This window comes from Malus domestica, chromosome 07 (genome assembly GCF_042453785.1).
Source record: "Malus domestica chromosome 07, GDT2T_hap1".
Lineage (NCBI taxonomy): Eukaryota > Viridiplantae > Streptophyta > Magnoliopsida > Rosales > Rosaceae > Malus > Malus domestica.
Window position 1 is genome coordinate 31,779,576 of NC_091667.1, and position 15,814 is coordinate 31,795,389.

A 15,814-nucleotide genomic window follows, 5' to 3' on the forward strand; every position below is an offset into this window, starting at 1 on the left:
TTTTAGCTTAATATATGTGACTCACGTGTTAATAATTAACGGAATATTAACAAAAATTTTAATTTTAAGCATAAATTCAAATAAACTTCACCACATAAGCTTAAATTCTAATTTAGATATCTTCTAACTATCTTATCACCATAAAAATTATAATCAAATTAAACTTATTATTTATTTATAAATGCGTAATTAAATCACAAAGTGTTGAATGAAAGGGAGCACTCCAAATGATGAAAGATGTGTGATATCCACACATCTTTTTTTTTACTTTTTACACATCGTTTTAATTTTCGACTGTCGGATCGAATTAATTGAAGAAAATCAAAGGATAAAAATCAACAAAGGGTGTGCAAGAAGTAAAAATGAGTGTGTGGATAGTCATCCCATGAAAAGCGGGAGCATCGAAAGCTATCTCCGTTTCTTGTTGTCTATTTGTCTTCTTTTGGCAGATAGCTCCTAGGGACCGGCCTATTTTCCACAGCTGGTTATAGGACTCAGTTACTATAGAAGGAGTGTTTTGTTGTAATTCAATATCGATGGAAATCCAACATAATCTTTTTCAAATTTTTGTGAGGATTTTGGGGTGTACGTAAATTGATTATGTTCATCGTATATTATGTGACCATTTTTTATCAAATACTATTTGTGTTTCATTTTAAATAAAATAATTTAAAATAATTTTTAACTGCAAGATGTACAATGAACGGATATAATTCACAAATCTCCAAAATCCTTACAAAAAAATCCGAAAAAGATCCAAATTCAATGGAAATAAGCTAATTTTGAATCAAATTACATTACTTTATTTTGTAAATAAATTAATTTTGAATCGAACAACATTCATTTATTATGTAAGTAATTCATTTTGTATGTATCATCATATATATTAGGCACATTTTATCATAGGTGATTTTGTGAAAAATTAATAAAAAGTTACAATATTAACAATAGATCAATAATATTTATGTTAATTATAAATAGGTTAACCATATGTTGTGATACTTAAATACATTTAAAATAAATAAAAATTACAAAATCTGACATCCACTGCGACGTAGGAGCCACGGTGCAGCCCAAACTTTGCAGATAAGAAATCTGGTAATTCACAGCATGACAAACAAATTACTGGGTCTCCTGACCATCGTTGATGCCAATGTGTGCACAAGGAAAGGAGTAAGGTAATCAAATGCGTTAGTCTTGTGTACCTGTTTCGGTGTTGGTTTGGATGAACCCATTGAGTTCTCGATCCTTAACTTCTGGAAATGCTCCTGAAAGCATAAATATATGTACGGATTTAAACCAATGACAAATGGACATAATTTACGGACAATGATTGAAGAAAATACAGATATAAACGCCTCAGTATTCCATTGACGAAAGTTCTAGATTTGATGAATCAAAAGTCCCACGTTGAGACTGCGTTAAGGCAAATGGTTCTCAAAACCTGTTTTTCCCTCATCAAATGAGCGCGTTGATCTGCAGGTATTTTCTGCCATCTCAAAACCTGTTACAAAGAAATATAACGTTGATGTCGAGCTGGATAGCATATTATACCAATTATGTGTACAAACCTATTGAAATAAAGTAGCTGTAGTTGCATATTACGACAGATATTAACGAAAACAAAAGAAGGCTCGCCTATTCAAGATCCTAAATCCCGTGATTCTTTTGTTTTTAGTTTCAGAAATTTTCAGAGCACAAACTGGAAAGTACCAAGATACTTACATATTGGGCATAATGAAATGCATCTTCATCTTTCAAGCAAGATTTGAGTGAGCGCAAACCGTCCTGAGAGTTACATAAGTCAATCAGTAATATAAAAACGTAGACGCATCACATCCAAACACAAGTATTCAAACACCAACAACTTCTTCATGCGGTGAGGCATGTTAAAAAATAGGGAAGAACAGTTATTGAATAGGAAGTTAAAGGACTAAATTTATGACCTTGTGTTTGTAGTTCTTGGCTCGTATGCGTTCATCTATTACAAAACCAATCTGTAACAGGTACAACAGAAAATATAAGCAGTAGTCAGAACATTAATCTTCGGCATTCACATTGCCACCAATCCAAAGTTAAAAGTCTGAAGGCAAAACAGTATGATTCTTATCTCTCAAACAAAAATGAAACTATACCCCGGTCTCAGACATAAATGAAATAAGTTCTACTGCCTCAACTGAGTACTGTGATTATATATAAATCCAATTCACCTTGTCAAGTAATCTCTTAGGATCTTGAAATGCTTCCTTCTTAGCCCAGTCATTAAATACATGCGAGAAAATTGATCTCTCATCCACACTGAATCTATTGCACAGTGACAGAAGAATAAAGTTAAACATGAACATAACCAACCAAAAATGCTAGTTATAATAGTACACCCATAATTGCAAGCAAAACCTTTTTAAGAAGCCATTTCCATGGTTTTCCTCCCCAAATTCCATCAATTCTGCAGAGGCAACGTCAAATTTACTATGATGGAGATCATTTTGCACTGTAATAACTTCAGAAGGTAGGAGATTTGGTTTCAGATCATCTGTTGACGGAGTAGTTTCTTTTGAAGTGTCATGATGCTTTGATTGCAAGCCTTCTGTACTTACGTCAGCCTACAAAACAAAAATTGCATTCATCCACACTAGACTTAATAAGATTAGAAACACTTCAGATTCTTCATTATTTGTATTTTTGACTAAACAGCAGAACAACTGAGGATAATGAACAGTAATACACACCTGGACTTCTCGTAGATGATTTGGAATTTCTTTCAGAAATCGCGAAGGTTGAAGCATCTGAAGGAGTCACCTTCTCAGTCAGAGCAACAACAACAAATAAGGAGGACAGGAATTCAAGCTAAAACGAACCTGCCAACTGGAATCCATCGTAACATAAAGAATGAAAAGCTTTTTTCGAGCACGAGTCATTGCAACATATAATAGGCGTCTCTCCTCCTATGATTAGAGTGGGATTATTGAGTTATTGACCAAAAGAAAAAAGAGTGGGATTATTGTGAAAAACATGTCAAAGCTCTGCATATAACTGAAAAATGTTGAACAATTTACCACACACCTCAATGGAGGTCCCATTTTCTTTTGCAACCCCATTGAATTCATGCAACAACGGGATCTCAGATTCATTTACCTGTGTTATTGGCATGAGCATTAAAGCAAGCTAAGATGATTTGAAGAGGTTGATATCGTCATGAATATAGTAGAACAGAATACCAATTTCAAGCCATCAATTAGGTATAGCATTGGCATGTTTAATCCGTAAATCTAATGACAGAACACCTCAACTCTACACATAAATAAATAAACAACCTGAAAAATATTACAGCCACATGTTAAGGCAAATACCTTAATTATGAAAACTATATCCCACTCTAAACCTTTTGACTGCAAGAGAATGAAAAAGAAAGACAGTAAGCCAAGAATGTTTTGTAGAACTCCAAAGGAAGTCCAATAGGGAAATCATCGCAAGTATAAGAGTTAGCGAGGTTCGCATAAGAGGATATCAAAAAGATCTAGAACCTGATGAATAGTAGTCAAAGTGACAGAACTTTGGTTGTCATGTCTTCGGGAGTGAAAATTTTCACTCTCCTGCTCAGATATGTAGTCGATGAAAGCTTTGAGTAAATTAACGCAGCCTTTTTCTTCTGCTACGACTTCTCTCTCCCCTTTTCCCGCAACAAAATGAGTTGATAAGAAATCAGATACGTCGTCTAGTAGGTACTGAAGAACCTGCAATGAGAATAATCGCATCACAGCAACAGGGTTGGACCAAGATTTAAGTGACAACAATGATTAACTAACTAAAATAGAGAAATTATTCATTTAAGACCTTGTTGACGGAAAAAAGGGTTTTCCAAGCAGCGGGTCATTTAAGCTTATTGTATAAATGACAATCATCACAAACGGCAAACTTACAGATCTCACGTCATTGTCTTCATTCAGCAGTTTTCCTCCATCTACATCAACGACTGCACGTTGCTCAAGACGGTACTTCTAAAAATTGAAAGTCAACAACAACAACAACAACAACAAAGCCTTTTCCCACTAAGTGGGGTCGGCTATATGAATCCTAGAACGCCATTGCGCTCGGTTTTGTGTCATGTCCTCCGTTAGATCCAAGTACTCTAAGTCTTTTCTTAGAGTCTCTTCCAAAGTTGTCCTAGGTCTTCCTCTACCCCTTCGGCCCTGAACCTCTGTCCCGTAGTCACATCTTCGAACCGGAGCGTTAGTCGGCCTTCTTTGCACATGTTCAAAATCACCGGAGCCGATTTTCTCTCATATTTCCTACAATTTCGGCTACTCCTACTTTACCTCGGATATCCTCATTCCCAATCTTATCCTTTCTCGTGTGCCCACACATCCCACGAAGCATCCTCATCTCCGCTACACCCATTTTGTGTACGTGTTGATGCTTCACCACCCAACATTCTGTGCCATACAACATCGCTAGCCTTATTGCCGTCCTATAAAATTTTCCCTTGAGCTTCAGTGGCCTACGACGGTCACACAACACGCCGGATGCACTCTTTCCATCCAGCTCGTATTCTATGGTTGAGATCTCCATCTAATTCTCCGTTCTCTTGCAAGATAGATCCTAGGTAGCGAAAACGATCGCTTTTTGTGATCTTCGCTAGATTTCTCCGGTCATTAGTGTGGATAAGTATATAAATGGATAGAGATAGGAAAGCAAACACAAGATGTACGTGGTTCACCCAGATTGGCTACGTCCACGGAATAGAAGAGTTCTCATTAATTGTGAAGGGTTTACACAAGTACATAGGTTCAAGCTTTCATTTAGTGAGTACAAGTGAATGATTTAGTACAAATGACATTAGGAAATATTGTGGGAGAATGATCTCGTAATCACGAAACTTCTAAGTATCGGAGTGTGGTGTCGTCTTGACTTGCCTTATCTGTCTCATAGGTAGATGTGGCATCTTCTCTGGAAGTACTCTTCCTCAAACGATAAATTATTAAGAAGCATTGAATATAAGCATGAAACGAAGAAAATGTTATGGAATGGTGATCCTCATCCTCAAAGATGATTAAAAGCAATTTGATTCAAAAATGACATATCAACTCTGGAGAAATGGAAGACAAACCTGTGGTACCATATTCGCAACTGAGGTTATGACAGCTGAAATCGATTGTTCCTGTGTGCATTGATAAGTGAGACTACCATAGAGATTCACAACTAAATAAAGACAGGTATTCCACAGAACAACCTTTACCTCTTTGGAAACACAGATCTAACAAAAACTATAACATTTTGGATTAATATTGACAAATCAAGAATAATGCAAGGGAGCAAGAGATACTCTTCCTTCTAATAACAAGGAGGCGTGAAAAGTATACAGAGTTCCAACAATTAGAGAACTAAAATCAAACTAAAAAAATCACCAAAGTAGACAGAATCTCACTTCGCCAAAAATTTGAAAATATACCTTTTTATCCATTGAGATTCATGAACTACTACTACTACATCATGCCAATAAGCAATGCGTAAGAGGAGCTACAATTTACCGAATATATTTACCCTGAGAACAAGTTTTGAAATCATCTCTAGTGTTAACAGCACCTTGCGTCCTTGGGTAAGCTGAGTCCTATTATCAAGTAAAGAGACCAATCAGTACATATCCAAAAGATCTTAAATGCTTGTAATACCAAATAAGAAAGAAACATGAGTATATCTTGAATTAACCATGCAAAAATGTAATGTTAAAGCATCTTGTCATACAGACCTCTTCAAGGTACCAGAAATTTTTGCACTAAAGATGTCACAAGCAGCTGATATGAAGCTGCATTTTCTGTGAGTTGAAATTTTGTCAATATAATCGATCACCTGAAGAGAGAGAGAGAGAAAAAGACAGTGATATCCAGAGATGTGAGCCTAAATGCTGAGTGTGTAAAAAAAGAAGATTAAATGGATAGCAAGAATATACAACTTTAATGCTGAAAAGAACATTGAATATGATGCTCATTCATCATTCCCATTGAACGTGTACCTTCTTCTTTTCCTCTTTCTCAAAAGCAAGTAGAGCCTTGAAGACTTGCCTATATGATCCATCATCACAACCAGGCAAAGTTGTTTTAATCATAGCAACAATGGCTCTAACTACCTGCCATAAGAAACATGCTACATCAACAAGATCACAGAGTGTACCAGAAACCGTAATGTAGCAAAATCTTGGATAAAATAGCTGGCCAAAAGGGAATGGAAAAGCAAGCATGAAAAACAATGAAAAGGACCAGTGATGCCAAAATTCTGGTGGAAAAGGTGAAAAGCTTCTGTCTATTACAGTTCTTGTATGCATTCTTTATAACTTAAGTTCTACGTAGCAAAAACCACCTTATGCACAACAATATTGGAAAAATTAGATACATACAACTGAGAAGATAGGTTTTCATAATCTGGACAAGTGCTAACTACTTTCTTCCTATAAACTGCCACTCCATGAACATTAAATGGTATTTTCCTTTCACGCAAGGCTGTCTGGAAGACTTTTCCTGATACCTGTAGCATAAAATACAAAAGAAAATGTGACCAAAATGTCTTATATGATTCACCTCATTCACATTAGCACTAAGGCAAGTAAGCTTGACCTGCCTCCGGTAAAGGATTGCTATATTTCCATAGGAGCACCCTGCTTCTGACCGTTTAGATGCAGTCTCCAGGATCTTGTCGACAACAAAGGCGCATTGTGCATCCTCATTGTGACTTTCCTTGATAATTACCTACATTTTGCCAGTAAAACCAGTGTCACTAACTATAAGGACTGAAAAATGACATCAAATTGTACTTGTTGGAGCAAGGAAAGATTAAGTACCTTAGACCCAGAAGAATTGTCCATGTCAACATTCTTTAGTTGGCATTGCTTCTTATTGTTTTTTATAACAGAAGTTGCAGCTTCCACAATATAGCGTGTGGACCGAAAGTTTTTATTAAGCCTAATCTGAACCATAAAGTTATGTCAAATCCCACAGAACCTCGTAAAATAAAACTTACTTTCCTGTAATTGTACAATATATTTTTTCTGTACTATATATAATGAAAAAAGACACTGAATGACATAAGATAACATAGCAGTCAAGTGCGAAGCGAACCTCTTTGTAATTTGAAAAATCTTTACGAAAAGAATCAAATCCAGAAATGTCCGCCCCATTGAAACTGAAAATGGACTGCAGCAGGATATATGTTATTTGATTTAAAACAGATAAGGGCTGGATTAGAATGAGCTGAGAGAGAGAGAGAGAGAGGGAGAGAGGGAGAGAGGGAGAGAGGGAGAGAGGGAGCAATAACATTGGATTTCCATAACAAATCAACAACATGCCTGATCATCATCACCAACAATGGTTATGTGGTTATGAGAGGCGAGAATCCGCAAAAGACTATATTGCATAGCACTTGTGTCTTGAAACTCGTCTATTACAGTAGCTTTCCATGACTCCTGGCACTCCTTCAACACTAATTAAGAGAACACCATGTATCAACATTTAGCATTACTTGTAAAACTAGATAAATCAATGAAATATACTTAGATGATAGAGACCTTCAGGAAAATCACTTAGCAGCTTCACAGAGCAGCTAATTAAGTCGTGGTAGTCCAAAGCATTGCACGATTTCAAGATATCATTGTAATTCCTAAGAATTTCACCCTGATTCAGATTGAGAGCTAAAACTCATAAGCAATAGTTTCAAAGAACTGAAATGATATCTGAAATTCTAGTTCTGAGCGTACTCCTGTCACATCACCCATTCTTCGGCATTCAGCCGGAGTCTTTCCAGAAGCCTTTGCCTGAAACATAAATAAATTTATTGCCTAATGCCACATATTGTAAGACACACCATTGTATTGGTCATTCTAGCTTGATTGTAGCTAATATTTTTTAAATCGAATGATTAGAGTTCTTAATCCACAATAATCTGAACATTAAATTTGGTATTCAAGACTAACCTGTGTCACCAACTACAGCCATTTCCTTGATGCATCCTTAAAATGATGTGGAGATGTTACGCCGTTAGACTCTTCCCCATCTATAGCAACATTAAGATTCGTTTTACTCTTTTCATCTTCTGATAACCGCACAGCTTCAATGATTGCTCTTCTCTGTTGCCCATGTCCATATATCAAAAATTCTGGTCTGCGCTCGAGTCTAAAACACAAGCCAACATAACAGACTCAGCTATACCACCAAATGTATGGTGTTCAAAATCAAGGGAGGTGAATCAATAGCTTACTTCTCAGCATGTGATCGGCAAAGTTGCAATGAAAATGAATGAAATGTACTGATTGTTAGTAGTTTTGCCGTTGCTTTCCCAGTCACAGATCCAATTCGATCTCTCATCTCGGAAGCTGCTGCTGTAGTGAAAGTCATTGCTAGAATGTTCGACGTGCTAATGCCCTAAGAACACAAAAAAAAAAAAAAAAACGTATAAGATTTCGATCATAAACAAGAAATGTAGAGAAACACACAATTACGAAAGAAAAAGTTAGAGGGAAAGTAGCAACACCTCATTGAGCAGCATTAGAACGCGCCCAACTATCGTTGAAGTCTTTCCACTTCCAGGGCCGGCAACAATCATCAAAGGTACTGAAATATCGCTGCAAGCTGCCTCGCGCTGCCTTTCGTTGAGAGAAAGCAAATACTTCAAATACTCATCCGGCATGTTAGGCAATCCATGGTTAACAGAATCTTTTTGGTTTTCACTACTCAAAGGTGGCGCTGATGCGGCACTAACGTCACTACCACAACTCCCAATATCATCACGCTGAATGTCCACACTCGGTTTCTGCTCGATTAAAGCGTCAATTTCCTGCAAAATACTCTCGTCGAAATCATCATCGTTAAGAATTCCAGATGCAGAGAAAGAATCAAATGAAGTCAGAAACTGCGGTTGTCTGATTGGAGTTGTGAAAGAATCCGATTTTGACACGCTTGATTCGGTCCGGCTAACGCTTAAGCTCCCGGAACACGAAGCACTGCCATATTCACCACGCGTTGAATTGTACCGGCTTGCGGAAATCGGAGGCGGTGTTCTTTGAACTCTATTGAGCTGAGTTGGCGTTTGGATTCCATTTCCGCCACAGATTCTGGAATTTGAAAAACACAATTGAATTGATTTAAATTGAAGCAAGAAAACAGCCGAGTAGCAAAAAAATAGTAAGAAGATGAAACCTTTGATTCCTGAACGACTTACTTGGTATGAGGGAGGTGATGATCAGGTGAAACGGCGTCGTTGCGGGGGCGTTTGCGATCAATGAGGGCCTTGGCGGCTCTGAAATTCCGAGAGATGCGGTTTCTTTGTTCCGCCGTGAGCCCTCCGCCGTACGCCTGAACGTTTTCCTTGGACATTGCTTCGAAGATTCCAACGGAGGATTTGGCCTGACGGCCTGACCAGGCTGATAACAGTGTAAAACCTTAGGAGCTAAGGAAAACTAAGAGATAGATCGTAGAGAGGGAAAGTTTTTTCTTTTTGGAAACTAGTAGGGAGGGAAAGTTTGTTAAACCTGAATAATATTCTTTTCATTCAACTTGTCTACAATAATTACCACTCTTGGTATTTATACATTTCTAACACACCTCACTAACTAACTAAGACCACTACCAATCATACAAAAATAATTGTCCTTTGATGAACTCTTTCACGAACAAAGTGGCAATCAATCTCTACATGTTTGGCTTTAGAGTGCAATACAGGTTTAGTGGCAAGAGCCATTGCTTAAATGTTATCACAATGCAAAACTGGAACAGAAGGAGAACCAACATGCAAATCTCGAAGAAGATGTTGTATCCAGATAACCTTAGCAGTGGTTGTAGCCATTGCTCTATATTCAGCTTCAGTGGAAGACCCACTCACTGTATGCTGCTTTTTAGAACTCAAAGAGATAGGAGTGACAAAACCCATGGTTGAACGACGATCATTGTGATCCCCTGCCCAATCAGCATATGTATGAGCTTTCAACTAAGATGAACCTGATTTAAAACACAATCCCAGAGACATAGTGCCTCTGAGATATCGCAGAATACGTTTCACAGCAGCAAATGAGTGGCTAATGGTGAATGCATAAACTGACATACTTGATTGACGGAAAAAGAAATATCTGGTCTTGTAAATGTTACGTATTGTAGTGCCCCAACAATACTTTTGTAAGTGGTAGGATCAGAAACAGGTTCACTACCATGATTCAGAAGCTTTTGATTAGGATGACAAGGTGTGGAAAAAGGTTTACAGTCCAGCATATGCATCTTTTGAATGAGTTCTTTGACACACTTGGTCTGATGAACAAAGAGTCCCTGTTCTTGATATTCAATCTGTAAACCAAGAAAATAATGCAACACACCCAGATCTTTCATGTCAAACTCACTAGTTAACTGACTAATAACATTCTGAACCTTCACAGCATCATTACTAGTGGGAATGATATTATCAACATGTAATAAGAGAACAATAATTGATGAACCATCACACTTGACAAATAAAGAAGGATCTGCATATGATGACTTGAACCCAAGCTTAGGCAAATAACCTGAAAACCTGTCATGTTAGGCTCTGGGAGCTTGCTTGAGTCCATATAAAGACCTCTCTAGTTTGCACACATAATCCGGATAGGTAGAATCCACAAACCCTTGGGGCTGAGACATAAAAACTTCTTCCTCAAGAAAGCCATGCAAAAAAGCGTTCTTGACATCTAACTGTTTGAGTTTCCAATTATGAGATGCAGCCAAGGATAGAACCAATCGAACTATGTTTGGTTTGACCACAGGGCTAAAGGTTTCATAATAGTTAATACCAACTTCTTAAGAATACCCCTTAGCTACAAGTCTAGCCTTGTACCTAGCCACTAAACCATCTGGATTTCTCTTAATCTTGTAGATCCATTTACAACTAACAAGATTTTTGTCAGGTGGTAAGGGCACAAGCCTCCAAGTATGATGTTGAATCAAAGCATCCATCTATTCTTTCATGGCATTTTGCCATTAAACACACTTGACAATACTAGAAAAAGACTGAGGTTCCTTGATTTCAGAAGCCTGATCCACCTTAGCAGAAAACACCTTCTTTTTCATAATCCTAGACTTAGACCGGGTTTGCATGGGATGACAATTTTGAGCATTGATACACACTGGTTGGAGATCATCCACTTGAGACATTGTAGTATTTGGATGATCTTTTGAATACACAGTAGGCAAAACCTCTGAAGAAGGCACAAAACTTGTGGAAGAAGAGACAAGATCACCAGAACTAGTGGGTTGAGAGGATGATGACTGAGTAACATGTTGTGATTTAGAGGTAAGAGAAGTGGGACCAATAAATGGAAATGTGGAAGAAACACTAGGTGGATGAATGAATGTGTTTGAATGCACAACAGACATTGGTGAGGAAGAATGACCAGAAGTAACTTGAGGATTGAAACCCAAAGCATTAGAGTCTGTAGGAAACTTGGATTCATCAAAAATAACATGTCTAGATACTAACAGTTTCTGATCTTTGAGAGATAAGCAAATATACCCTTTGTATTGTGTAGCATACCCCAGAAAAATACACTTAGTAGTTTTAGGTTCAAGTTTATTGCTTCTATAGGGTTTCAATGAATGATAGCATAAACAACAAAAAATTCTCAAATGATCAAGCTTAGGTGGAGATTTATATAGCATTTCAAAAGGAGACTACATATGTAGGGTAGGTGTGGGCATTCTGTTTATAAGAAAAGTAGCAGTGGCACACGAATGGAACTAGAATTTTGAAGGTTGAAACTTGTTGTAAAAAGGTAATAGCTGTTTCGACAATATGTTGATTTTTTCTCTCAGCCAACCCATTATGTTATGGGGTATAAGGACAAGATTTTTGATGAACAATGCCTTTGGTAAGAAGAAATTGCTTAAACTGAGTATTAACATATTCCCCACCCCCATCACTTTGCAAAATTTTTACATAAGCATCAAAATAATTCGAGACAAAAGCAAGAAAGTTGACAAAACAGTGAGGGACCCCAAACATCTATGTGAATTACTTCAAATGGAGTAAGTGACTTCGAAGCAATTACAGGAAAAATGGAGCTTGGTAAAATTTGCCTTGCAAACAAGCTTTACAAGTATGAGATTGAGAGTTACAAGGAAAAGATATACAAGACTTATTAAGTGCTGCAGTGACAATGGAATGTGCAGGATGGCCTAATCGACAATGCCACAATGTAGAATACATCTTTTGACCCACAAATGCAATTGGATTAAAAACAGGAGAAATAGACCTATGTGGTTTGATTATGGGAAGTGGATAGACAACATTATTACTCAGCCCTTGGAATAGCACTTTCCCGGTGACCTTGTCTTGTAGATAGAGAGAAACATCATCAATGATACAATGACACTGATTATCTTTGCACAACTGATTCATAGATAATAAGTGTTGTGACAGTTTTGGAACATGTAACACAAAGTTTAACTTGAAATTATGTGACTTAGTGAGAAGAGAAGAGGAACCAATATGTTTGATAGCTAAACCTTCACCACTAGCACTGGTCACAGTATCATTTGATGGATAAATTTGTTGCCATGTGCAAGTTTGACAAATCTGAGGTCATATGGTTAGTTGCTCCCAAGTCAAGAAACCATAAATCTTGTTGAAGAGTTGAGGATGATGCACCAGCTCGTGCTTGTATAGCAAGAGGAGGATTTTGTGAGGATATAGTTGAGAGATACATATGTGGTATGACATGATACTGAAACTGGGAGCTATTAGACCGTGGAATCATGCCTTGTGAAGGACCACATGGATTCTAGCTAGGTGCTTCGCCATATGACCCAGCAGGCATTGGAGTTGGCATAGATGAGGATAAACCCTGAGAGAAATGCTTTGATGTGCCTGTGAAATTCTTATTTCGATCAAAGCAAGTAGCAGCAACATGGCAATTTCTGTGACAAATTTGACATCCATGTTGAAAACAATTCAATGCAAAATAAACTTTGCGATCACATATTTGCAGAAAGGCCTTTGCAACCCTAGAAAGAAGAAGGAGCAAAGAAGACCAAATGTGTACGTTTCTCTTTGGTTTTTTTTCCCTCTTAATCACGCTGTTCGAAATCACGGACCTCGGGCCTGGGCCTAGTGGGCCCAATTATGAGGCCCATTATCTCCGGTCTTCTCGTTCTACTTCTAGTTACCCAAATTAAGAACGTACTGGTTCGCTTTTAGCGCGAGAGAGAAATGGAGGCCCTGATTGCCTCGTACGGAGACTCGTCGTCGGGCTCAGACTCCGAGTCGCCGGCTCCACCTCCATCACCACCTCCGGAGCTCAACAACCCTCAAGAACCGACCCCTGCGCTGCCTCCACCTCCTCTGTCACTTCTCGACAACCCCAATTCCTTCGGTAACCTCTGATTCCCATCAATTTTCATCTTTTAGCTTTCTGTTGTGATGGCTTTTTCCGAGTTGCCCACCAAGTATTTGATGTTTTGCCTCTGAAGGATTTCTGGACTTCTCGGCAAGCGCCCAGCCGAGCAGAGTTCGGAACTTTCCTCACGTCGAAGGGAACTACGCAGTACATGTATACATCCCAGGTTATCAAAATTCTCGAAATTTTCAGCTCCATTAGCAAATGCGATCGCTTTGCACTTAGTTTTTGCTTGTTTAATTCTGTGGTCAGTTTATATACCACCAGCACCAAGGAAAGAGATGGCCTTGTTTTTGAACAAGCTAGCTTCTCTGGTGCCTGGTCTCCATGCGGTTGACGTTGACTTCCTGCTTGACATTCTGCGTAAGGACGAGCACAAGCTTGAACAAGTTGCTTTAGGCAGAGAGTTCCATATAAGTCTCGGAAGAACTGTTCCGATTCGGGTGCACCAGATTGATTCCTTGGTGACAATGCTGCGGCAGAAGCTTCAGATTCAGAGGCGGTATGGTTACATTTACATTCTCTTGTCTGCATTGCGTGAATTTAGTTCTGTTATTTAACATAATTCTGTAAGCCTGCAAATTTTTCGTCCATTTTCAGTTTAACACATTTTGTTATTGTGAAACAAGTATTGGATTGATTTTAGCAAGTGGTAGGTTTTTGTTAATGATGATCAGACCCGGACCTTTGTGTCTATCGAAATCATTGCTGCTGGGTTAGCTGAGGTATGATTGCTAGCTTTCTCTCTTGGTGCAATTCTAAATGTTTTCAGTTGTTATATGGGCTTAAGATTTAGCAAGGACTTGCCGAAAGTCATGGGATTTTGAAATATCGAGATCTTGCTTGCTTATTAGCTTAGATTTGGTCTTCGATGCACTTGTAACATGAAAAACACAAACGAAAACTAATGCATGATATGCTCATGGTTTTAACATGTGTTGTCCTGGCGTAAATCATGTTCCTAATCATGTCATGTGAGTATAAGCCTATGAAACTTAGGGCATGTTTGGCGGGCTGGACAAGATTGGAATTGGTATTTCAGACTAGTTAGGTTAGGATTGAACTGGATAGGATAGGTTTTTTGTCTAAAGATTGGTGTAGACTGTCTTAACCAGACTAGGAACGATGGGATTTAAAACGTGAAACAGATCGGCGACATCCCAACGATGACCCGCCCACCCAACAACTCTGCTCGTGACTTGCAACACCTCTCGTACCCTCCACGCCCCTTGCGGCCCGTCAGACCACTCTGATATCCTGGAGGAGTGAAACGTGGTTACTAGAAGCATACCTGTTTTCGTATTAATGCACGGTTGAATCAGCTTTCATTGTCTACAAGTCTGAAATATTTTAACTTCCATTGATTTCAGATAACAAAGCAGATTCAAGCTGTGAATGAGGTGTATAAGCTTCACAATCATCCTAAATTTTACAAGGTTAGCTTTTTCGTCCTTTTCAAACTCGAATCGCTTCCTGAATATATGACAATATATTGGATCAAATGATTTCTCAAAAAACTAATTCACTTGATGGGGTCTTGGTGATCACAGGATCCACGCCCTCACATCTCGGTAGCTTGGGCATTGGGTGACATCAGCAATTCCCTGAACAAAGTGGTTGAAGAAGAAAGACGAAGATCTACCATCGGAGGATCGTTACAGAAATGTATTTTTACCAGTAAATTCAATGGTATCGAATGTAGGATTGGTAATAAGACACACAAAATATGTAAATTTTCTGAAGAATAATGTAGCCATTTAACTGTATTGTGAAATTCCGAGAATATATCACTGAGCATTGGATGAGAAGACATTTCTTCGTTGGTGTCGAACTTCTTGTCGAAGGTATTGGCACCAGTGTAAACGTCATCATCCATGTTGATGGTAATTACTTCCCAGCTACTAAGGGTGTCGGAACAGCCTTGCACGCAGCCTCCTGTGCATTACTTGGTATTGTCTCAGATTCTCCAAACTTGAATGCTAATGTAAACCCACTCTTGACCTTTCCGTCATCTGCGATTACCGGAATGCCGGCTTGGATGTTGCCGTTGACCTACCGAACTTAAAATACCGACGAAATGTTGGAGTACTTAAGTGTACTACTCGTTTTTGTATGCGAGAGCTCCACCTCTATCGTTGTAACAGCATCTGATGCGGACTAGTCCTTCATTCCCGTTACTCTTTGCCATCTCCACTTCGAACTTGGCGTGATGGCTCCCGGCCTCCTCTCCGGTGAAATTGAGTAACCCCGGAGCTGGCGTGCCATCAAGATTTCCGTCGTGTCTCTATTTGCTGTTGTGGTTTGGTTTCACCACTATAAACTTGGCAGAGTTGGCATTTTCATTCTGTTGTCTGTATATCTTGATATTACAAGTATTTGTTGTGCAAAATGCATGCTAAGTTCAACTTATGTTTA

The 15,814-nt window shown here is 38.4% G+C and overlaps 1 protein-coding gene and 1 pseudogene across 1 annotated transcript; one reads left to right on the forward strand and one right to left on the reverse strand.

Moving 5' to 3' along the window:
- Nucleotides 1-946: 946 nt before the first annotated feature.
- LOC114819287 (ATP-dependent DNA helicase SRS2-like protein At4g25120) lies at nt 947-9,541 on the reverse strand (annotated as a pseudogene).
- Nucleotides 9,542-13,159: 3,618 nt separating this feature from the next.
- On the forward strand, nt 13,160-15,808 carry LOC103420608 (uncharacterized). The gene is given in 6 exon segments (XM_070825404.1): nt 13,160-13,375; nt 13,473-13,565; nt 13,652-13,906; nt 14,000-14,124; nt 14,770-14,835; nt 14,950-15,808. Coding segments are annotated over 6 exon segments (900 nt in total). The 5' UTR covers nt 13,160-13,212; the 3' UTR covers nt 15,148-15,808.
- Nucleotides 15,809-15,814: the final 6 nt, after the last annotated feature.